The following is a 23823-nucleotide window of genomic DNA, read 5'->3' on the forward strand; positions in this document are numbered from 1 at the left end:
TCAGTTTAACAGCGGTTTTTATTTTTTATTTTATTTCAACGGCATAAAAAATGCTCATCGAAAATCAAACACTGTGAGCCATAGGACAGCATGTCTCCCTCCATCTTCCACCTCACCCACTGAAAATACAAACACACAGCTAACGTTCCAGGTCATCTTTATTGCAGTCATCCTGCACATATCAGATCTCACAACATCTCAGGTACCACATTCATCATTCATTTGATATAGCAATCTGCTGAGGGGCCTACAACAGGACTGCATTAAAAGACAAGGTGGAACGCGCCCTTTGAAACAAACATGATCATACAGGCAACCTGGGATTTTGGCACGTTGATAAAAACATGAATCATTCTAGATCAGCTGCTCATAGAAAAGGAACAAAATAGAATGGATGAACGGACAATTATGGCACTAGAACTCATCCCACATCATCACCTGGGACTCGCAACAAGGCAAGCTGTTTAAAATAACACTGCTAGCAGCTGAGCACAACTTGTAGCATTGAAGATACCAAGTGTCATTTGATTTCAAGCACACACTGGAAAGTAAAGCACATACATATGTCTGCACATTCAATGCGGTTTGTGTCCAATCTAGAAAAACGGCCATGCAATCTGTTGCGGTGGTGGTGTCCATTCTATTCAGACTATATCTATGTTTTTCGCTTCTCAGGCACAGTGAAATGAAGAGCGGCTATGTGGTAAATTAATGACCTGAATGAACATGACACTGCAAAGAAAACATTGAGCCTGTCCCAAATTATACCCTATTCCCTATTTAGTGCACTACTTTTAACCTAGGCTAATAAGGCTCTGGTCAAAAGCTGTGCACTATGTAGGGAATAGGGTGCCATTTGGGACGTGGATATGTTCTACAGGCACCAGAGTCAGCGCTCATGGACAAACTGCAGACAGTCTTGCTACGAAACGAATCCTAATAAAAGGGATCCCGTAAAGGGATGAATACGTTCTCTAAAGAGGCAGTGTGCAGGGAGAGGCGGGGTCTCCTCAGTCGCTTCCTTGATTGGCAACCGAGCCAAAGTCTCTTCCTTGATTGGCCGCCAGAACCATGGTCTATCCCTCTGATTGGCTCTGAAGTTTTCTTTAAGCATCTTTGGTGGAAGTCGGAACGCGGTGAGCATAGGAGGAGGAGCTTAGCACAGCACGTGGGCGGGGCCTCATGGCATCAAGAACACAACTCACTCTCTCCCATCCAATCGCTTTGCCCCATGAGGCAACAACATCACATGACAATACTACCGTAATGCCGTTACTTTTGAAACAGTATACAAAATAAAATATTATTTAAATAGGTATAAACATTGCATGAAAAATAGAACCGTATCAAAACAATATGAGTTCACAGTCAGTCCCTCCCACCCCACTGCTGCACACCCGACCCCCTCTCTCACCTCCACCCCTTCCACCCATCCCTCCGTACAGCCAGGGAGGCTAGGGAGTATCCGAACCCACGTCCCCCAGCTCCAGAACCCTCTCCTGGGGTGTCACTGGGACTTGAGCCCCAGGCCGTTGGTGGCGGTGCTGTTGGTAGTGCTGGACCCTGTACTGGAGGTAACAGGGTAGGAGTAGGCCTTGCCCAGCACGATGCGGTCCCGGAGCAGCTTGAAGAGGACGTAGTAGTTACAGAACAGGATGAGGCCCAGGGACAGGGTGTGGTTCCAGCTTTCAGAGCGGAGCAGGGAGTACAGCTGGTACAGGACGACGCTAGACTCAATCCAGATTAACAGGTTCAGGATCCGCAACGGCTTGTGGAAAAGGAACTACAACACAATAAATAATATCACAATTGGTATTTATTTCTAAACATGTATTTATAGTTAGACTTGTAAATAAAGGGACATCTCAAGGCAGTACATGGGCAGATATAAACACACAGACACACTAAAGGGTCTAGTGAAAGGCAGTACATGGGCAGATATAAACACACAGACACACTAAAGGGTCTAGTGAAAGGCAGTACATGGGCAGATATAAACACACAGACACACTAAAGGGTCTAGTGAAAGGCAGTACATGGGCAGATATAAACACACAGACACACTAAAGGGTCTAGTGAAAGGCAGTACATGGGCAGATATAAACACACAGACACACTAAAGGGTCTAGTGAAAGGCAGTACATGGGCAGATATAAACACACATACACACTAAAGGGTCTAGTGAAAGGCAGTACATGGGCAGATAAACACACAGACACATTAAAGGGTCTAGTGAAAGGCAGTACATGGGGAGATATAAACACACATACACACTAAAGGGTCTAGTGAAAGGCAGTACATGGGCAGATATAAACACACAGACACACTAAAGGGTCTAGTGAAAGGCAGTACATGGGCAGGATATAAACACACAGACACACTAAAGGGTCTAGTGAAAGGCAGTACATGGGCAGATAAACACACAGACACACTAAAGGGTCTAGTGAAAGGCAGTACATGGGCAGATATAAACACACATACACACTAAAGGGTCTAGTGAAAGGCAGGACATGGGCAGATATAAACACACAGACACACTAAAGGGTCTAGTGAAAGGCAGTACATGGGCAGATATAAACACACAGACACACTAAAGGGTCTAGTGAAAGGCAGTACATGGGCAGATATAAACACACAGACACACTAAAGGGTCTAGTGAAAGGCAGTACATGGGCAGATATAAACACACAGACACACTAAAGGGTCTAGTGAAAGGCAGTACATGGGCAGATATAAACACACATACACACTAAAGGGTCTAGTGAAAGGCAGTACATGGGCAGATATAAACACACAGACACACTAAAGGGTCTAGTGAAAGGCAGGACATGGGCAGATATAAACACACAGACACACTAAAGGGTCTAGTGAAAGGCAGGACATGGGCAGGATATAAACACACAGACACACTAAAGGGTCTAGTGAAAGGCAGTACATGGGCAGATAAACACACAGACACACTAAAGGGTCGAGTGAAAGGCAGTACATGGGCAGATATAAACACACATACACACTAAAGGGTCTAGTGAAAGGCAGTACATGGGCAGATATAAACACACATACACACTAAAGGGTCTAGTGAAAGGCAGTACATGGGCAGATATAAACACACAGACACACTAAAGGGTCTAGTGAAAGGCAGTACATGGGCAGATATAAACACACAGACACACTAAAGGGTCTAGTGAAAGGCAGTACATGGGCAGATATAAACACACATAAAGGGTCTAGTGAAAGGCAGTACATGGGCAGATATAAACACACAGACACACTAAAGGGTCTAGTGAAAGGCAGGACATGGGCAGATATAAACACACATACACACTAAAGGGTCTAGTGAAAGGCAGTACATGGGCAGATATAAACACACATACACACTAAAGGGTCTAGTGAAAGGCAGTACATGGGCAGATATAAACACACAGACACACTAAAGGGTCTAGTGAAAGGCAGTACATGGGCAGATATAAACACACAGACACACTAAAGGGTCTAGTGAAAGGCAGGACATGGGCAGATATAAACACACAGACACACTAAAGGGTCTAGTGAAAGGCAGTACATGGGCAGATAAACACACAGACACACTAAAGGGTCTAGTGAAAGGCAGTGACTCACGTAAAACCTAGCGTGGGAGACGTCTGAGGGCAGGGCCACGTTGTAGGGTCCTACAGCCTTGTACAGGCTACGACTGTGGCGTACTAACACCCCCTGGGGCCAGACCGTACTCTCACACCACCTGCAACACACAATGACAAGGTGGAGATTGATCCTACAGCCCACAGATCAATTAGAACCCTGCCTAGAAGACTAGACAGCAGAGTCTGGTGGACAGCAGGGTGGTTAACCCTCTTCCTGGAGACAGCCTCCTGATGCAGGGCTTTACTCCATCCCTGCTCTAACGCACCTGGTGGAGTCCTGAAGAACAGTTGATTAGAGTCAGACGTGTTGGAACAAACTCCTGCATATGTCTAGCTGTCCAGGAGAAACGGTCGGGTTACGTACTGACACACACGTGCTGCGGAGCGTTGTTGTAGAAGTGTGTGTGTGTGTGTGTGTGTGTGTGTGTGTGTGTGGGGACCACCTACACGTGCTGTGGCGCGTTGCTGTAGAATCCGTGCTCCAGCTTCTGCCAGCGCCCCAGGTGGGCTGCCGAGCGGTGCAGCAGGTCACAGTAGCTGGGAGGTAACAGCTGGCTCATCAGCATCACAAACGCATTGATCCACACCATGATCAGGTGCTCACAGGACCAGCGCATGTCATAGTACTGGGTACTCTGGAGGGGGAGAGAAGACCACGTTTTAGGGTTCAAGGGCCTTAACACAAACGCAGGAGACAGCACCTAGGATACCTGGAGACTGAAGGAGGAAACTGTGAACGCACAAAGACCCAGGGGAGAGGAGTACCAGGAGGGTTGACAGTTCCTTGGATAACGGGGAGGGGAGTACCAGGAGGGTTGACAGTTCCTTGGATAACGGGGAGGGGAGAGGAGTACCAGGAGGGTTGACAGTTCCTTGGATAACAGGGAGGGGAGAGGAGTACCAGGAGGGTTGACAGTTCCTTGGATAACAGGGAGGGGAGAGGAGTACCAGGAGGGTTGACAGTTCCTTGGATAACAGGGAGGGGAGAGGAGTACCAGGAGGGTTGACAGTTCCTTGGATAACAGGGAGGGGAGGAGAAGGAAAGCAGCAACCTGCTAGAGGGAGGGAAAGAGAGGAGGAAGGAGAGGGAGAGAGAGATAGAGAGGAAGTGTGACGTACCTTGATGAAGCAGAGGGAGGAAGGCTATGTAGTAAGAGTTAGTACCTTGATGAAGCAGAGGGAGGAAGGCTATGTAGTAAGAGTTAGTACCTTGATGAAGCAGAGGGAGAAAGGCTATGTAGTAAGAGTTAGTACCTTGATGAAGCAGAGGGAGGAAGGCTATGTAGTAAGAGTTAGTACCTTGATGAAGCAGAGGGAGGAAGACTACCTAGTAAGGGTAAGAGTTAGTACCTTGATGAAGCAGAGAGAGGAAGGCTATGTAGTAAGAGTTAGTACCTTGACGAAGCAGAGGGGAAGTCTATGTAGTAAGAGTTAGTACCTTGATGAAGCAGAGGGAGGAAGACTACCTAGTAAGGGTTAGTACCTTGACGAAGCAGAGGGGGAGGAAGGCTACGTAGTAAGGGTAAGGGTTAGTACCTTGACGAAGCAGAGGGGGAGGAAGGTTACGTAGTAAGGGTAAGGGTTAGTACCTTGACGAAGCAGAGGGGGAGGAAGGCTACGTAGTAAGGGTAAGGGTTAGTACCTTGACGAAGCAGAGGGGGAGGAAGGTTACGTAGTAAGGGTAAGGGTTAGTACCTTGACGAAGCAGAGGGGGAGGAAGGCTACGTAGTAAGGGTAAGTACCTTGACGAAGCAGAGGGGGAGGAAGGCTACGTAGTAAGGGTAAGTACCTTGACGAAGCAGAGGGGGAGGAAGGCAACGTAGTAAGGGTTAGTACCTTGACGAAGCAGAGGGGGAGGAAGGCAACGTAGTAAGGGTAAGTACCTTGACGAAGCAGAGGGGGAGGAAGGCTACGTAGTAAGGGTTAGTACCTTGACGAAGCAGAGGGGGAGGAAGGCAACGTAGTAAGGGTAAGTACCTTGACGAAGCAGAGGGGGAGGAAGGCAACGTAGTAAGGGTTAGTACCTTGACGAAGCAGAGGGGGAGGAAGGCTACGTAGTAAGGGTTAGTACCTTGACGAAGCAGAGGGGGAGGAAGGCAACGTAGTAAGGGTAAGTACCTTGACGAAGCAGAGGGGGAGGAAGGCTACGTAGTAAGGGTAAGTACCTTGACGAAGCAGAGGGGGAGGAAGGCTACGTAGTAAGGGTTAGTACCTTGACGAAGCAGAGGGGGAGGAAGGCAACGTAGTAAGGGTAAGTACCTTGACGAAGCAGAGGGGGAGGAAGGCTACGTAGTAAGGGTTAGTACCTTGACGAAGCAGAGGGGGAGGAAGGCTACGTAGTAAGGGTTAGTACCTTGACGAAGCAGAGGGGGAGGAAGGCTACGTAGTAAGGGTAAGGGTTAGTACCTTGACGAAGCAGAGGGGGAGGAAGGTTACGTAGTAAGGGTAAGGGTTAGTACCTTGATGAAGCAGAGGGGGAGGAAGGCTACGTAGTAAGGGTTAGTACCTTGACGAAGCAGAGGGGGAGGAAGGTTACGTAGTAAGGGTTAGGGTTAGTACCTTGACGAAGCAGAGGGGGAGGAAGGCTACGTAGTAAGGGTTAGTACCTTGACGAAGCAGAGGGGGAGGAAGGTTACGTAGTAAGGGTAAGGGTTAGTACCTTGACGAAGCAGAGGGGGAGGAAGGTTACGTAGTAAGGGTAAGTACCTTGACGAAGCAGAGGGGGAGGAAGGCTACGTAGTAAGGGTAAGGGTTAGTACCTTGACGAAGCAGAGGGGGAGGAAGGCAACGTAGTAAGCGCTGAAGAGGGAGTTGAAGAGGACTTCCTTGATGCGACGGTTGAAGTCGCTCCGGAGTTCCTCCACCTCACTGCGGATGAGTTCTGGAGACGGGGGCTGGGGACAGGTGTGGTGGGGGGTGTGGCCTGGAGTGGTAAACTGCTCTCTCAGGCTCTCCCTTAGTAACGCCAGGAAGTCCTTAGGCCTGGAGGGAGAAGAGAGAAGTAAGAATGATCTAGGATCAGTTTTTTCATAATGGAATAAGACTACTAGGACAGGGGAGACCAGGGCCCCGTATCCACAAAGTATCTCAGAGTAGAAAATTGGTGGGAAGTGCTGAGAATAGACATTTTACTCCTACTCTTATGGGTAAAAATAAAAAGCTATGCATGAACCCTCTTTATTAATAAAAGTCACGACCTAGGCCCCTGTCCACAAAGCATCTCAGAAAAGGTCGTAGGAATCCTGTTAAAACCTGTTTTAAGACAAACCTCCCAGCTCAGAGCAGGTTTTGGGATGATGTTAAGACACTGCCCAGACAATGTCAGCCAGGAGGAAAATCAAGTCATGGAAGTTGATCTGAGACGGTTCTCATGACAGTTTGAGGCACCACAAAGGAAAGACAGTGATGACGCTCATTAACCAAGTTGCACATGATTTGATTTATTAGGATCCCCATTAGCCAATGGTGCCAGCTAGTCTTCCTGGGGTCCGACACATTACGATACATTTAAAAACATCCACATATAGTGTGTCTGCATCTACCAGTTCCACAGACACGTCAGTACACACAACCAGTAGGTCACATGGGGGCGTTGTGCCGTGAGGTGTTGCTTTATCTGTTTTTTGAAACCAGGTTTGCTGTTCACTTGCTCTGTATGAGTGAGGCCCACTGCACTGAGAACACTGTTACCACCGATAAATCCACGATAATTGAGAATTTCATTAAGCATTTTTCTACGGCTGGCCATGCTTTCCACCTGGCTACCCCTATCCCGGTCAACAGCCCTGCACCCCCCACAACAACTTGGATAAAGGATAAAAAAATAAAAAATACCTAGGTGTCTGGTTAGATTGTAAACTCTTCTTCCAGACTCACATTAAGCATCTCTAATCCAAAATTAAATCTAGAATCGGCTTCCTATTTCGCAACAAAGCATCCTTCACTCATGCTGCCAAACATACCCTCGTAAAACTGACTATCCTACTGATCCTCGACTTCGGCGATGTCCTTTACAAAATAGCCTCCAACACTCTACTCAGCAAATTGGATGCAGTCTATCACAGTGCCATCTGTTTTGTCACCAAAGCCCCATATACTACCCACCACTGCGACCTGTACGCTCTCGTTGGCTGCCCCTCGCTTCATATTCGCCAAACCCACTGGCTCCAGGTAATCTAAAAGTCTTTGCTAGGTAAAGCCCCACCTTATCTCAGCTCACTGGTCACCATAGCAACACCCACCCGTAGCACGCACTCCAGCAGGTATATTTCGCCGGTCACCATAGCAACACCCACCCGTAGCACAGACTCCAGCAGGTATATTTCACTGGTCATCCCCAAAGCCAACACCTGCTTTGGCTGCCTCTCCATCCAGTTCTCTGGTGTCAATGACTGGAACGAACTGCAAAAATCACTGAAGCTGGAGACTCATATTTCCCTCTCGAACTTTAAGCACCAGCTGTCAGAGCAGCTCACAGATCACTGCACCTGTAAATAGCCCATCCAACTACCTCATCCCCATACTGTTATTTTTTTTCTTTTCTCCTTTACACCCCAGTATCCCTACTTGCACATTCATCTTCTGCACATCTATCACTCCAGTGTTTAATTATTAAATTGTAATTATTTCACCACTATGGCCTATTTATTGCCTTCACTCCCTTATCTTACCTCATTTGCACACACTGTATATACATACTTTTCTATTGTGTTATTGACTGCATGTTTCATTATTCCATGTGTAACTGTGTTGTTTGTGTCGCACTGCTTTGCTTTATCTTGGCCATGTCGCAGTTGTAAATGAGAACTTGCTCTCAACTGGCCTACCTGGTTAAATAAAGGTTAAAAAAATAAATAAAAATGTTTTAATGAGATGGGAGTTCCATGCACTCATGGCTCTGTATAATACTGTACGTTTCCTTGAATATGTTCTGGACCTGGGAACTGTGAAAAGCCTCCTGGTGGCATGTCTGGTGGGGTAAGAGTGTGTGTCACACGGCGTATCACATTTAACAAACCAAACATTCAAATACCGTTACAGAAGGTAAAGTAAAAACCCAAACCGGTCCGTGCATCAATACAGGTATATAGTAAACTACGGTACACCGCCCAGCCCTAGCAGTCAGTCTTTCCTCAGCTCTTAGCCAAGAGAGACTGGCATGCATAGTTTTAATATTATCCCTCTGATTACAATGAAGAGGAAGACGTTCTGCGCTGTTCTGGGCCAGCTGCAGCTTAACTAGGTCTTTCTTTGTAGCACTTGACCACATGACTGGACAATAATCAAGATAAGATCAAACTAGAGCCTGTAGAACTTGCTTTGTGGAGTGTGGTGTCAAAAAAGCAGAGCATCTCTTTATTACGGCTAAGCTTCTCCCCATCTTTACAACCATTAAATCTATATGGTTTTGACCATGACAGTTTACAAATCAAAGGTAACGCCATCTCATTTTGTCTCAACTTGTTCAACAGCCACACCATTCATTACCAGATTCAGCTGAGGTCTAGCAGTTAAGGAATGATTTGTACCAAATACAAAGCTCTTAGTTTTAGAGATGTTCAGGACCAGTTTATTACTGGCCAACCATTCCAAAACAGACTGCAACTCTTTAAGGGTTTCAGTGACTTCACTAGCTGTGGTTTCTGATGTGTATATGATTGAATCATCAGCATACATAGACACACATGCTTTGTTTAATGCCAGGTCATTGGTGAAAATAGAAAATAGTAGAAGTCCTAGAGAGCTGCCCTGCGGTACACCACAATTTACATGTTTGACATTAGAGACGCTCCCATTAAAGATAGAATCCACAATATGGCAGAGGTTGAAAAGCCACAACACACATGTTCTCAACAACAGGTTATGGTCAATAATATCAAAGGCTGCACTGAAATCTAACAGTACAGCTCCCACAATCTTCTTAATATCAATTTCTTTCAACCAATCAGTCATTTGTGTCAGTGCAGTACATGTTGAGTGCCCTTCTCTATAAGCATGCTGAAAGTCTGTTGTTAATTTGTTTACAGAGAAACAGCATTGTATTTGGTCAAAAACAATTTCCCCAACAGTTTGGTAAGAGCTGGCAGCCAGCTGATAGGTCTGCTGTTAGAACCAGTAAAAGCCGCTTTGCCAGTCTTGGGTAGCGGAATGACTTTGGCTTCCCTCCAGGCCTGAGGACAAAGACTTTCCTATAGGCTCAGATTAAATATATGACAGATAGGATGGTAGCTGACTCTATAGCCACTCCTATGTAGCTTTCCATCTAAGTTGTCAATGCCAGGAGGTTTGTCATTATTGATCGATAACAATAATTATTCCACCTCAACTTCACAAAATTATACCTTAGAAAAACATAGTTTCATTATTCGTTTTTTTAATGTATGAATACGATGGCTCACTGTTCGTTGTTGACATTTCCTGCCTAAGTTTGCCCACTTTGCCATTAAGTAATCTTTAAAATGATTGGCAACATCCAATGATGGAGAATAATCAATCGCTGTGAACCCAATAGCATGCGTCAGACAACCACAGTGAATGTGACTGTACATTAAAACATTGCAATGATAAAACGTTTGATATCATTTTCACACGTTTGAAAAGTCTATAATTCTTTTCCCGAACACAATCAAAAGTTAACATAGGGCCTAGATGCCTTCAACTGCCCAACTTATAGGCATGTCCAATTTAGGCACCTTTTTTAACATTTTGTGCTCCAAAGGGATAACTTGAAATAACATGATGTAGGTTAATGAAACAACCCAAATAAAAATGTGATTATTTATCATATTATGTGAAATAGGCCTCATGTGAAATCACTGTCAAAAATACTGCTGCGTCGCCTCATGAGTGGCGCAGTGGTCTAAGGCCCTGCATCACAGTGCTAGCTGTGCCACTAGAGATTCTGGGTTCGAGTCCAGGCTCTGTCACAGCCAGCCGCGACCGGGAGACTCATGGGGCGGCGCACAATTGGCACAGCGTCATCCGGGTTAGGGGAGGGTTTGGCCAGCAGGGATGTCCTTGTCCCATCGCGCACTAGCAACTCCTGTGGCGGGCCGGGCGCAGTGCACGCTGACCAGGTGTATGGCGTTCCCTCCGACACATTGGTGCGGCTGGCTTCTGGGTTAAGCGGGCATTGTGTCAAGAAGCAGTACGGCTTGGTTGGGTTGTGTTTCGGAGGACTCACAGCTCTCGACCTTCACCTCTCCTGAGTCTGTACGGGAGTTGCAGCGATAAGACAAGACTAACTACCGATTGGATACCACAAAATTGGGGAGAAAAAGGGGTACATTTTTGTAATAAAAATGACAAATGAAAAATAATGTTGCATTTAAGTCTAGATGTATGGATTTATCACACAGAAATATCAAAACATTCTTTCAACAACTCCAATTGCCTGACTATGGCGCTGGTACCACTGACTCACTGCCCTGCTCTACTACCAAGAAGCTTTAAAAGAATGATTTTCATAATAAAGAAGAAGCCTGCTGGTAACTGTTAACCGATCAGGACGGCTGGTAACTGTTAACCGATCAGGACGGCTGGTAACTGTTAACCGATCAGGACGGCTGGTAACTGTTAACCGATCAGGACGGCTGGTAACTGTTAACCGATCAGGACAGCTGGTAACTGTTAACTGATCAGGACAGCTGGTAACTGATCAGGACAGCTGGTAACTGATCAGGACAGCTGGTAACTGATCAGGACAGCTGGTAACTGATCAGGACAGCTGGTAACTGATCAGGACAGCTGGTAACTGATCAGGACAGCTGGTAACTGATTAGGACAGCTGGTAACTGATCAGGACAGCTGGTAACTGTTAACTGATTAGGACAGCTGGTGTCCTAAAGATCTGTCAACTAGGTAGGACTCTTTTATGACTACAGGTTTCATGAATAGCTTGTATTCTGAACCATAAGAGCAGGAGATACTCTATTCTCATCACTTAAGACCAATTTTCTACTCTGAGCCTCTTTGTGGATACGGGGCCCAGCACTCCTACTGCCATTATTAATACGGGCCCAGAAATAGAACAGGTAAGACGTAAACCAAGTATTCTTCTGTCTTATTCAGTTTCATTCTTTTTAAAATGACACTATTATTGCATTTATGAAAACGTCACATGACAGGAATATCACATTGTTGTCTCTTTGCAGTGTACTCTCTATGGTACTTCAGATGCCCCCCCTTTAGGTGGGGGTGTCAGCTCAAAAGACCATTGACTAAACTCACACAATCAAAAAGAAGAATCTGTCCCAGGCTGCGAGAGAGAAGAAATCAAGAGGAGTTCCTGACTGCCTCTGATTCCACCCACTTCACAGGGAACTTTAATTGTCATTTCTTAAGTCAATGTTCTGTCCCCCACTCTGACCAGAAGGGTGGGTTTGGCTGGGGGAGAGAACGAAGTCTGTTGTTTATTTGTTTACCTGAATATGGGGAGTGTGAGTGTTTACCTGAATATGGGGAGTGTGTGTGTTTATGTGTGTGTTTATCTGAATATGGGGAGTGTGTGTGTTTACCTGAATATGGAGAGTGTGTGTGTTTACCTGAATATGGGGAGTGTGTGTATTTACCTGAATATGGGGAGTGTGTGTGTTTACCTGAATATGGGGAGTGTGTGTGTTTACCTGAATATGGGGAGTGTGTGTGTTTACCTGAATATGGGGAGTGTGTGTGTTTACCTGAATATGGGGAGTGTGTGTGTTTACCTGAATATGGGGAGTGTGTGTGTTTATGTGTGTGTTTATCTGAATATGGGGAGTGTGTGTGTTTACCTGAATATGGGGAGTGTGTGTGTTTACCTGAATATGGGGAGTGTGTGTGTTTATGTGTGTGTTTATCTGAATATGGGGAGTGTGTGTGTTTACCTGAATATGGGGAGTGTGTGTGTTTACCTGAATATGGGGAGTGTGTGTGTTTATGTGTGTGTTTATCTGAATATGGGGAGTGTGTGTGTTTATGTGTGTGTTTATCTGAATATGGGGAGTGTGAGTGTTTACCTGAATATGGGGAGTGTGTGTGTTTACCTGAATATGGGGAGTGTGTGTGTTTATGTGTGTGTTTATCTGAATATGGGGAGTGTGTGTGTTTACCTGAATATGGGGAGTGTGTGTGTTTACCTGAATATGGGGAGTGTGTGTGTTTACCTGAATATGGGGAGTGTGTGTGTTTATGTGTGTGTTTATCTGAATATGGGGAGTGTGTGTGTTTACCTGAATATGGGGAGTGTGTGTGTTTTTTACCTGAATATGGGGAGTGTGTGTGTTTATGTGTGTGTTTATCTGAATATGGGGAGTGTGTGTGTTTATGTGTGTGTTTATCTGAATATGGGGAGTGTGAGTGTTTACCTGAATATGGGGAGTGTGTGTGTTTACCTGAATATGGGGAGTGTGTGTGTTTACCTGAATATGGGGAGTGTGTGTGTTTACCTGAATATGGGGAGTGTGTGTGTTTACCTGAATATGGGGAGTGTGTGTGTTTACCTGAATATGGGGAGTGTGTGTGTTTACCTGAATATGGGGAGTGTGTGTGTTTACCTGAATATGGGGAGTGTGTGTGTTTACCTGAATATGGGGAGTGTGTGTGTTTACCTGAATATGGGGAGTGTGTGTGTTTACCTGAATATGGGGAGTGTGTGTGTTTGTGTGTGTGTTTACCTGAAGAAGGGCCCGTGGGACAGGTCCTGGTCTGAGTAACCACAGTCTGAAGGCACTGGCTGGGCCCTACTCTCCTGATGGAAGCAACACAGGGGAACATACACCCCAAACCTGACACACAGAGAGACAGGGGAGAGGAGAGAGGAGAGGAAAGAGACAGGGATGAGAGGGATGAGAGAGAGGAGAGGAGAGAGAGAGGACAATGGGAAATAAAGAACCATGTGTTAGATCAACTAGATAATGGAGAATATGACACTGTGATCAACTAGACAATGGAGAATATGACACTGTGATCAACTAGACAATGGAGAATATGACACTGTGATCAACTAGACAATGGAGAATATGACACTGTGATCAACTAGACAATGGAGAATATGACACTGTGATCAACTAGATAATGGTGAATATGACACTGTGATCAACTAGATAATGGTGAATATGACACTGTGATCAACTAGATAATGGAGAATATGACACTGTGATCAACTAGATAATGGAGAATATGACACTGTGATCAACTAGATAATGGAGAATATGACACTGTGATCAACTAGATAATGGAGAATATGACACTGTGATCAACTAGATAATGGTGAAAATGACACTGTGATCAACTAGATAATGGTGAATATGACACTGATCAACTAGATAATGGAGAATATGACACTGTGATCAACTAGATAATGGTGAATATGACACTGATCAACTAGATAATGGAGAATATGACACTGAGATCAACTAGATAATGGAGAATATGACACTGTGATCAACTAGATAATGGAGAATATGACACTGTGATCAACTAGATAAGCAGCAGTATACCACCCTGCATACCACTGCTGGCTTGCTTCTGAAGCTAAGCAGGGTTGGTCCTGGTCAGGCCCTGGATGGGAGACCAGATGCTGCTGGAAGTGGTGTTGGAGGGCCAGTAGGAGGCACCCTTTCCTCTGGTCTAAACAAAGATCCCAATGCCCCAGGGCAGTGATTGGGGACACTGCTCTGTGTAGGGTGCCGTCTTTCGGATGGGACGTTAAACGGGTGTCCTGACTCTCTGAGGTCATTAAAGATCCCATGGCACTTATCGTAAGAGTAGGGGTGTTAACCCCGGTGTCCTGGTTAAATTCCCAATCTGGCCCTCAACCATTACGGTCACCTAATAATCTCCAGTTTACAATTGGCTCATTCCTCTCCCCTGTAACTATTCCCCAGGTCGTTGCTGCAAATGAGAACGTGTTCTCAGTCAACTTACCTGGTAAAATAAAAATAGATAATGGAGAATATGACACTGCGATCAACTAGATAATGGAGAATATGACACTGCGATCAACTAGATAATGGTGAATATGACACTGCGATCAACTAGATAATGGTGAATATGACACTGCGATCAACTAGATAATGGAGAATATGACACTGCGATCAACTAGATAATGGTGAATATGACACTGCGATCAACTAGATAATGGTGAATATGACACTGCGATCAACTAGATAATGGAGAATATGACACTGTGATCAACTAGATAATGGTGAATATGACACTGCGATCAACTAGATAATGGTGAATATGACACTGAGATCAACTAGATAATGGTGAACAATAAAACACACTACTTCCCAGTAAACACCATCTCTGAATCAAACCACTAGACTACCATCTGCAGAGCTGTACTGAGACACCAACTGTAGAGCTGCTGTCATACAGTAACTAGTCTGAAACCTCTGGTAACTCCGCCACTCACGGGTATCCAAGGAAGAGCAGGTTGAGCACCGAGTGGTTCTTGAACAGGTTGACCAGGGTCCAACAGAGAACCCAGCCACACAGAGTGAGGAGGCTGAGCCGTGCTGCGATCAGAACCACGTACCGTACCAAGGAACATGGACTGGTCTGAGACGCCTGGGGGGGGGGGGGGGACACAGAGACAGAGAAACACACGCACAGGTTAGAGGTTAAACAAACACAATCGACAGACAGCACAATCAACCACAATGCATTGCTACACACTAAGCTCTTAACTGGGACATAACAAGACTACAATCCTCAATATAAAACCGACACAAGTCAGTCAAACACACACGACCCTGGCCAGAGTACAGACAACAACACGAAGCCAGTCACACACTAACGATGCAACTAGGAGGATCAGCGTAGGCCTAAATACTAGAAACAAGTTCACTCCCATCCCTACTACTACACCACTAAACATGATGCAACGAGTTTACAAACAGCTGATGAATAGGCAGATAAAGTTGAGGAAGGGAGAGAGGTAGAAAGAGAGAGAGGTAGAAAGAGAGAAGATGAGAGGTAGAAAGAGAGAGAGAGGTAGAAAGAGAGAAGATGAGAGGTAGAAAGAGAGAGAGAGGTAGAAAGAGAGAAGATGAGAGGTAGAAAGAGAGAGAGAGGTAGAAAGAGAGAGAGGTAGAAAGAGAGAAGATGACAGGTAGAAAGAGAGAAAGAGGTAGAAAGAGATAGATAGCGATAAAGTGAGAGAGGTAGAGAGGTAGAGAGAGATATAGAATGAGAGAGACCTCTGACACTATAGTCCACACCAGTCTCCTGGCCAGCATCACTGTGATGAAGATAGCCAGGTGGTAGTCCATCAGATGGAAGTTCTGCAGAGAGGAGACAACAAACGGACTGAAGGTGTGTGAACTCAACAGAGTTATAGGTTATCTCTGTGTGTGTGTTCACTACTACTCACCAGAGAGGTGGAGGCAGCAGGGTGACTATAAGGGTACCACCACACAGTCCTGTAGATATTAATATACTGAACAAACAGCGCCACCAGCAGGTAGAGGAAGAGCAGGAACTCAAACAGCAGGCTGCTGTCCAATGGGAGGTCAGGGATCCGGTAGTGACGGACGGGTTCCGGCGTGATGAGGGCCGAGAGGGGCGGGGCAGAGAGACCCACACAGTTACTGCTCCTGGAGGGAGGGGGGCATAGAGAGAAGCTGGGGTTACTGGTGTGTTGTGGTTCTGGAGGGAGGGGGGCATAGAGAGAAGCTGGGGGTACTGGTGTGTTGTGGTTCTGGAGGGAGGGGGGCATAGAGAGAAGCTGGGGTTACTGGTGTGTTGTGGTTCTGGAGGGAGGGGGGCATAGAGAGAAGCTGGGGTTACTGGTGTGTTGTGGTTCTGGAGGGAGGGGGGCATAGAGAGAAGCTGGGGTTACTGGTGTGTTGTGGTTCTGGAGTGGCCTTGAGCTTGAGTGTTATAGCGTGCTGAGCATCTGAGTCCGCCGGACGACTACTTCCTGGAGAACGAGTCCGCCAGGCCACTCCTGGAGAACGAGTCCGCCAGGCCACTACTGGAGAACGAGTCCGCCAGGCCACTCCTGGAGAACGAGTCCGCCAGGCCACTCCTGGAGAACGAGTCCGCCAGGCCACTCCTGGAGAACGAGTCCGCCAGGCCACTACTGGAGAACGAGTCCGCCAGGCCACTACTGGAGAACGAGTCCGCCAGGCCACTCCTGGAGAACGAGTCCGCCAGGCCACTCCTGGAGAACGAGTCCGCCAGGCCACTCCTGGAGAACGAGTCCGCCAGGCCACTCCTGGAGAACGAGTCCGCCAGGCCACTCCTGGAGAACGAGTCCGCCAGGCCACTCCTGGAGAACGAGTCCGCCAGGCCACTCCTAGAGAACGAGTCCGCCAGGCTACTCCTAGAGAACGAGTCCGCCAGGCTACTACTGGAGAACGAGTCCGCCAGACTACTACTGGAGAACGAGTCCGCCAGACTACTACTGGAGAACGAGTCCGCCAGGCCACTCCTGGAGAACGAGTCCGCCAGACTACTACTGGAGAACGAGTCCGCCAGACTACTACTGGAGAACGAGTCCGCCAGACTACTACTGGAGAACGAGTCCGCCAGGCCACTCCTGGAGAACGAGTCCGCCAGACTACTACTGGAGAACGAGTCCGCCAGACTACTACTGGAGAACGAGTCCGCCAGACTACTACTGGAGAACGAGTCCGCCAGGCCACTCCTGGAGAACGAGTCCGCCAGGCCACTCCTGGAGAACGAGTCCGCCAGGCCACTCCTGGAGAACGAGTCCGCCAGGCCACTCCTGGAGAACGAGTCCGCCAGGCCACTCCTGGAGAACGAGTCCGCCAGGCCACTCCTGGAGAACGAGTCCGCCAGGCCACTCCTGGAGAACGAGTCCGCCAGACTACTACTGGAGAACGAGTCCGCCAGTCCACTACTGGAGAACGAGTCCGCCAGGCTACTCCTGGAGAACGAGTCCGCCAGGCCACTCCTGGAGAACGAGTCCGCCAGACTACTACTGGAGAACGAGTCCGCCAGACTACTACTGGAGAACGAGTCCGCCAGACTACTAATGGAGAACGAGTCCGCCAGGCCACTCCTGGAGAACGAGTCCGCCAGGCCACTACTGGAGAACGAGTCCGCCAGGCCACTCCTGGAGAACGAGTCCGCCAGGCCACTCCTGGAGAACGAGTCCGCCAGGCCACTACTGGAGAACGAGTCCGCCAGGCCACTACTGGAGAACGAGTCCGCCAGGCCACTCCTGGAGAACGAGTCCGCCAGGCCACTCCTGGAGAACGAGTCCGCCAGGCCACTCCTGGAGAACGAGTCCGCCAGGCCACTCCTGGAGAACGAGTCCGCCAGGCCACTCCTGGAGAACGAGTCCGCCAGGCCACTCCTGGAGAACGAGTCCGCCAGGCCACTCCTAGAGAACGAGTCCGCCAGGCCACTCCTAGAGAACGAGTCCGCCAGACTACTACTGGAGAACGAGTCCGCCAGACTACTACTGGAGAACGAGTCCGCCAGACTACTACTGGAGAACGAGTCCGCCAGGCCACTCCTGGAGAACGAGTCCGCCAGACTACTACTGGAGAACGAGTCCGCCAGACTACTACTGGAGAACGAGTCCGCCAGACTACTACTGGAGAACGAGTCCGCCAGGCCACTCCTGGAGAACGAGTCCGCCAGACTACTACTGGAGAACGAGTCCGCCAGACTACTACTGGAGAACGAGTCCGCCAGACTACTACTGGAGAACGAGTCCGCCAGGCCACTCCTGGAGAACGAGTCCGCCAGGCCACTCCTGGAGAACGAGTCCGCCAGGCCACTCCTGGAGAACGAGTCCGCCAGGCCACTCCTGGAGAACGAGTCCGCCAGGCCACTCCTGGAGAACGAGTCCGCCAGGCCACTCCTGGAGAACGAGTCCGCCAGACTACTACTGGAGAACGAGTCCGCCAGTCCACTACTGGAGAACGAGTCCGCCAGGCTACTCCTGGAGAACGAGTCCGCCAGGCCACTCCTGGAGAACGAGTCCGCCAGACTACTACTGGAGAACGAGTCCGCCAGACTACTACTGGAGAACGAGTCCGCCAGACTACTAATGGAGAACGAGTCCGCCAGACTACTACTGGAGAACGAGTCCGCCAGACTACTACTGGAGAACGAGTCCGCCAGACTACTACTGGAGAACGAGTCCACCAGACTACTACTGGAGAACGAGTCCGCCAGGCTACTCCTGGAGAACGAGTCCGCCAGGCTACTCCTGGAGAACGAGTCCGCCAGGCCACTACTGGAGAATGCAGGAATGTGATTAACAGTGAGGGAAAGGAGAACATGTTGTGGCGAGAAAAGAACAGAACAATGGAAGTGAAATGATCTCTATGCCTCTTCCTCATCGGTGTTGATCTGAGCTGGCATACCTTCTTCCTCCTCGGTGTTGATCTGAGCTGGCATACCTTCTTCCTCCTCGGTGTTGATCTGAGCTGGCATACCTTCTTCCTCCTCGGTGTTGATCTGAGCTGGCATACCTTCTTCCTCCTCAGTGTTGATCTGAGCTGGCATACCTTCTTCCTCCTCGGTTTTGATCTGAGCTGGCATACCTTCTTCCTCCTCGGTGTTGATCTGAGCTGGCATACCTTCTTCCTCCTCGGTGTTGATCTGAGCTGGCATACCTTCTTCCTCCTCGGTGTTGATCTAGGCTGGCATACCTTCTTCCTCCTCAGTGTTGATCTGAGCTGGCATACCTTCTTCCTCCTCAGTGTTGATCTGAGCTGGCATACCTTCTTCCTCCTCAGTGTTGATCTGAGCTGGCATACCTTCTTCCTCCTCAGTGTTGATCTGAGCTGGCATGCATACCTTCCTCCTCGGTGTTGATCTGAGCTGGCATACCTTCTTCCTCCTCGGTGTTGATCTGAGCAGGCATACCTTCTTCCTCCTCGGTGTTGATCTGAGCTGGCATACCTTCTTCCTCCTCAGTGACGATCTGAGCTGGCATACCTTCTTCCTCCTCGGTGTTGATCTGAGCTGGCATACCTTCTTCCTCCTCGGTGTTGATCTGAGCTGGCATACCTTCTTCCTCCTCGGTGTTGATCTGAGCTGGCATACCTTCTTCCTCCTCGGTGTTGATCTGAGCTGGCATACCTTCTTCCTCCTCGGTGTTGATCTAGGCTGGCATACCTTCTTCCTCCTCAGTGTTGATCTGAGCTGGCATACCTTCTTCCTCCCCAGTGCTGATCTAGGCTGGCATACCTTCTTCCTCCTCGGTGTTGATCTGAGCTGGCATACCTTCTTCCTCCTCGGTGTTGATCTGAGCTGGCATACCTTCTTCCTCCTCGGTGTTGATCTGAGCTGGCATACCTTCTTCCTCAGTGTTGATCTGAGCTGGCATACCTTCTTCCTCCTCAGTGTTGATCTGAGCTGGCATACCTTCTTCCTCCTCAGTGTTGATCTGAGCTGGCATACCTTCTTCCTCCTCAGAGGGGTGGTATTAATAATCTGACTCCACCCCCCTCACTCACACCAATCATCTATTTGACTGAGATTAATTCTGTTAGAATATTAAGTCACAGTCAGGACGGGAAGGAAGAAGCTATGACCGTCTCATGGTAGATGCAGACAGTAACATTTTAAAAACAGAAGATCAAATAGCCTCGGCCTACACATTTAACTTCCCATAAGGCCTGTTTGTGTTTGGTGGGATAGGAGGGTTAGGTCTGCTTGTTGTAGTACACTCCTTTACCCCATCTGCGTGTGTGTTAGGGGTGTCGACAGTATCTGTGTTCGTATCCTAACCTGTTTCTGAGTCCGTTGCCGAGGCTGCCCCCCACCAGAGTCTGTAGGGAGGGCAGAGCAGAGCGGCTCAGCTGTTGTCTACTTGGCCCCCTGCGGCCCCCGGGCATGGCCAGGCACCACCTCAACACCCCCTGCTACTGCCTCTCCACCTAGACCCAGAGACCAGCACCACCTCACAGCCCGGCCCAACACAGCCAGGCCACTGGAGAGATGGACAGAGAGAGAAAACAACGTCAGGGTCATGTTCATTAGGCACAACACGTTAGAAAACAGAGTCAAACAGGGAGGTAGAATACTATCTGAACTTGTGCACATTGCAACCCATTTTTTTATGGTGTGTGCTCTAATGAACACAGCCCAGGTGCAATGAAGAACAGTCCCAATAGAGGACAGAATGTGTACACGTTGCAGATAGACATCTCCTGAAAAAACATGCCATGAATGAGTCTCTACTCATCATAGGATGATATGACGTAGGATAAACAATGTATTTCTGTCTAAACCTTCCAGAACATGGTGTCCTACTGAACGCAGCCCTGGGGAAGATGGTGACAAAGAGGCAAGACTAGGACAGAGTCAATAGAACAGAGGTAGGTGAATAGGTCCTGGGCTAGGTTACTGGTAGGACAACATCACCATAGTCAAGCACCCAGGGTCATGCAACTTTACATAAGACTACATCCTCAGACTGATCACAGACAGGCATCACACAGGCATCGCACACACAGACACACAGAGACACAGAGACAGACCACATACACACAGAGACAGACCGACAGACAGGCATTAGACACATACACACAGAGACAGACCGACAGACAGGCATCACACAGACACACAGAGACAAACAGACAGACACAGACAGAAAGCCATCACACAGACAGAAAGGCATCACACACAGACAGACAGGCATTAGACACAGACACAGAGACAGGCATCACAGAGAGACAGAGAGACAGGCATCACACACACACAGACAGATATCACACACAGACAGACAGGCATTAGACACAGACACAGAGACAGGCATCACAGAGACAGAGAGACAGGCATCACACACAGACAAACAGGCATCACACACAGACAAACACAGACAGGCATCACAGAGAGACAGAGAAACAGACAGGCATCACAAAGAGACAGAGAGACAGACAGGCATCACAAAGAGACAGAGAGACAGACAGGCATCACACAGAGACAGAGAGACAGACAGGCATCACACACACACAGGCATCACACACACACAGACATCACACACACACACAGACAGGCATCACACACACACACACACACACAGACAGGCATCACACACACACACACACACACACACACACACACACAGACAGGCATCACACACACACAGACAGGCATCACACACACACAGACAGAAAGGCATCACACACACACAGACAGAAAGGCATCACACACACACAGACAGAAAGGCATCACACACACACAAACAGGCATCACACACAGACACACAGACAGACAGGAATCACACACAGAGAGGCAACACACACAGACAGACAGGCATCGAATGCATGTACAAGCACACATTCATCAAACACTTTACAATGGCAGCAAGGTGAGAGACAACAACCGTAGTTACTGTAGATGCCACGGTTATAGAACAAGAGATAAGCAAACCAGGTTATCGCAATTACCTTTGTCTGTGTCTGTGTGGATAACTGAGGAGCTTCCTAGTGGCTGTACATAGGCTAATGTATAGTTTGCTGGAACAATCCACACACACAGTCATTCCATTAAGGGAGACTGAACAGGAAGGAGTTAGTGAGAGACAGACAATGCCCACAACCACAAAACAAAGGTAGCTGGCTAGTTCAGTACACTATAACCTTGACTACTGGAGGAGCAGGGAAGGGATGCAAAGGTGCCAGTCAACTTAGACTAGCTAGGCTGTCCTTCCACGTACTAATGTTTCTGGTGATGATGAGTGATAACGGCTATAAAAACATCCTACTTATCCATGCTCGTATCAGATCAGAGTAGCCTATCTGCAAACATAGCTAGCTACTGTTCTCAGGCAACAATTTCTTAAGCATGACTGTCCTGTAGTGTTGTATCGAAACTGAAGTTTGTCCAACAGCAAAATGCGGAAACTGCCCAGATCAGAAGGCATGCGCAATAAAGTAACGGCTTTATAACAGTTCGTGATAAACTGTGGCTGATAGAATGGAAACTGTTACAATATTATAGGCAACTGTTACACAAGTCTGACACTTGTACTGAGAGTGCAATATTCCCAATGGCAGAACATCGAATTTCTAACTACTTTTATAACTAACTGAACATTCAAGAAGATGAAACATTCTCATAGATGTTGAAAAGTTGTATTTTCAAGACACGTAGCTAACGTTAGCTAGCTAAACACATATTGTACTCACTACACATTTAACTAGATATGTATAAGCAATTTGTAGCTAGCTAGTTATTTCCAGTAACATTGTCAAGCTACCTAACGAACAGTGCTTGCTAGTTAGCTTTTGTGTGTTATTTGACATGATCGAACTGTTATTTGTTATTATAGAGAAACGAGACAATTTACAGGATTCATCATTTCAAATGGGGAAGTTAGCTAGCCTAGGTAGCTACATTGTTTAATTTGATGCATTGTATACAAAAACAGCTAGCTAATTAGCTACTCGTGCAGGAATTAAACAGAATACTCACACAACATTGACAAAAAGCGGATGGTGTGGACACGGATGCATCAGTCAATTGTGGGTTGACAAGCCGAGACAGGAGCGAACATTTCTCGTCTTAAAAGGGAATATATTCATAGGCTTTAGCGGGGACGGGGGTTGTGTGCTACTTATAAACACACAGAACGTTAGATCGGTTTACCTCCAACAATAAACATACGGTTAAAAACGAGTCTGTTTGCAGTGCAACAGTAGCTAGCTACAGTCACTAGTAGCACACAGAGACCGATGTGGCAAAGCGATGCCTGTTTTGCGAAAACGTCATCATTCATGCGACGTGTTCTTCAGCCACGCAGCCGCACACGAATTTGGTGACGAATATTTACACAAATTGTACAATCCTCTTGCAAAGCAGTGGCTTTTCAAGTAAACATTTTCAACACAGGGTAAATTATGTTAAATAAAAAATATGCATTTAATTCCTGCTAACTTTGTTATGTTGAATAAATTATCACAAGCGAGTATGACATCCCATGGCACACATCTTATATGGATGGCCTTTGACCCTGAATGTAATTTGACTCAAATAAATTCTGTCAATTTGTCTTTACGTTGCCTTGAGCTAATCTGATCACAACACAAAGGTGATCATATATTAGGTCTGAAGCAGGCATGTCTGTGTAACTTACTGGACAATGGAGGAGCTTCCTAGTGTCTGTGTGTCCTATAGGCCAGCCTGTTGGCTGTCAGTGTGTGAGTGTGTCATTTGCCTCCAGCATGTTTGAAATGGGAACCAGTTGGGTGAAGAAGACACC

General features: G+C 47.5%; 1 protein-coding gene across 1 annotated transcript; it reads right to left on the minus strand.

Moving 5' to 3' along the window:
• On the minus strand, window positions 1–23312 carry LOC139532753 (transmembrane protein 39A-like). Its single transcript, XM_071330754.1, has 10 exons — window positions 23037–23312; window positions 20346–20547; window positions 16000–16222; window positions 15827–15910; window positions 15040–15194; window positions 13295–13405; window positions 6401–6623; window positions 4089–4276; window positions 3619–3739; window positions 1–1783 (listed from the first exon to the last, which is right to left on the minus strand). Exons 2-10 carry the CDS (start codon window positions 20450–20452, stop codon window positions 1508–1510), a joined length of 1488 nt encoding a protein of 495 aa, XP_071186855.1. The 5' UTR covers window positions 20453–20547; window positions 23037–23312; the 3' UTR covers window positions 1–1507.
• Window positions 23313–23823: the final 511 nt, after the last annotated feature.

Source organism: Salvelinus alpinus, chromosome 10 (assembly GCF_045679555.1).
Source record: "Salvelinus alpinus chromosome 10, SLU_Salpinus.1, whole genome shotgun sequence".
Classification (NCBI taxonomy): domain Eukaryota; kingdom Metazoa; phylum Chordata; class Actinopteri; order Salmoniformes; family Salmonidae; genus Salvelinus; species Salvelinus alpinus.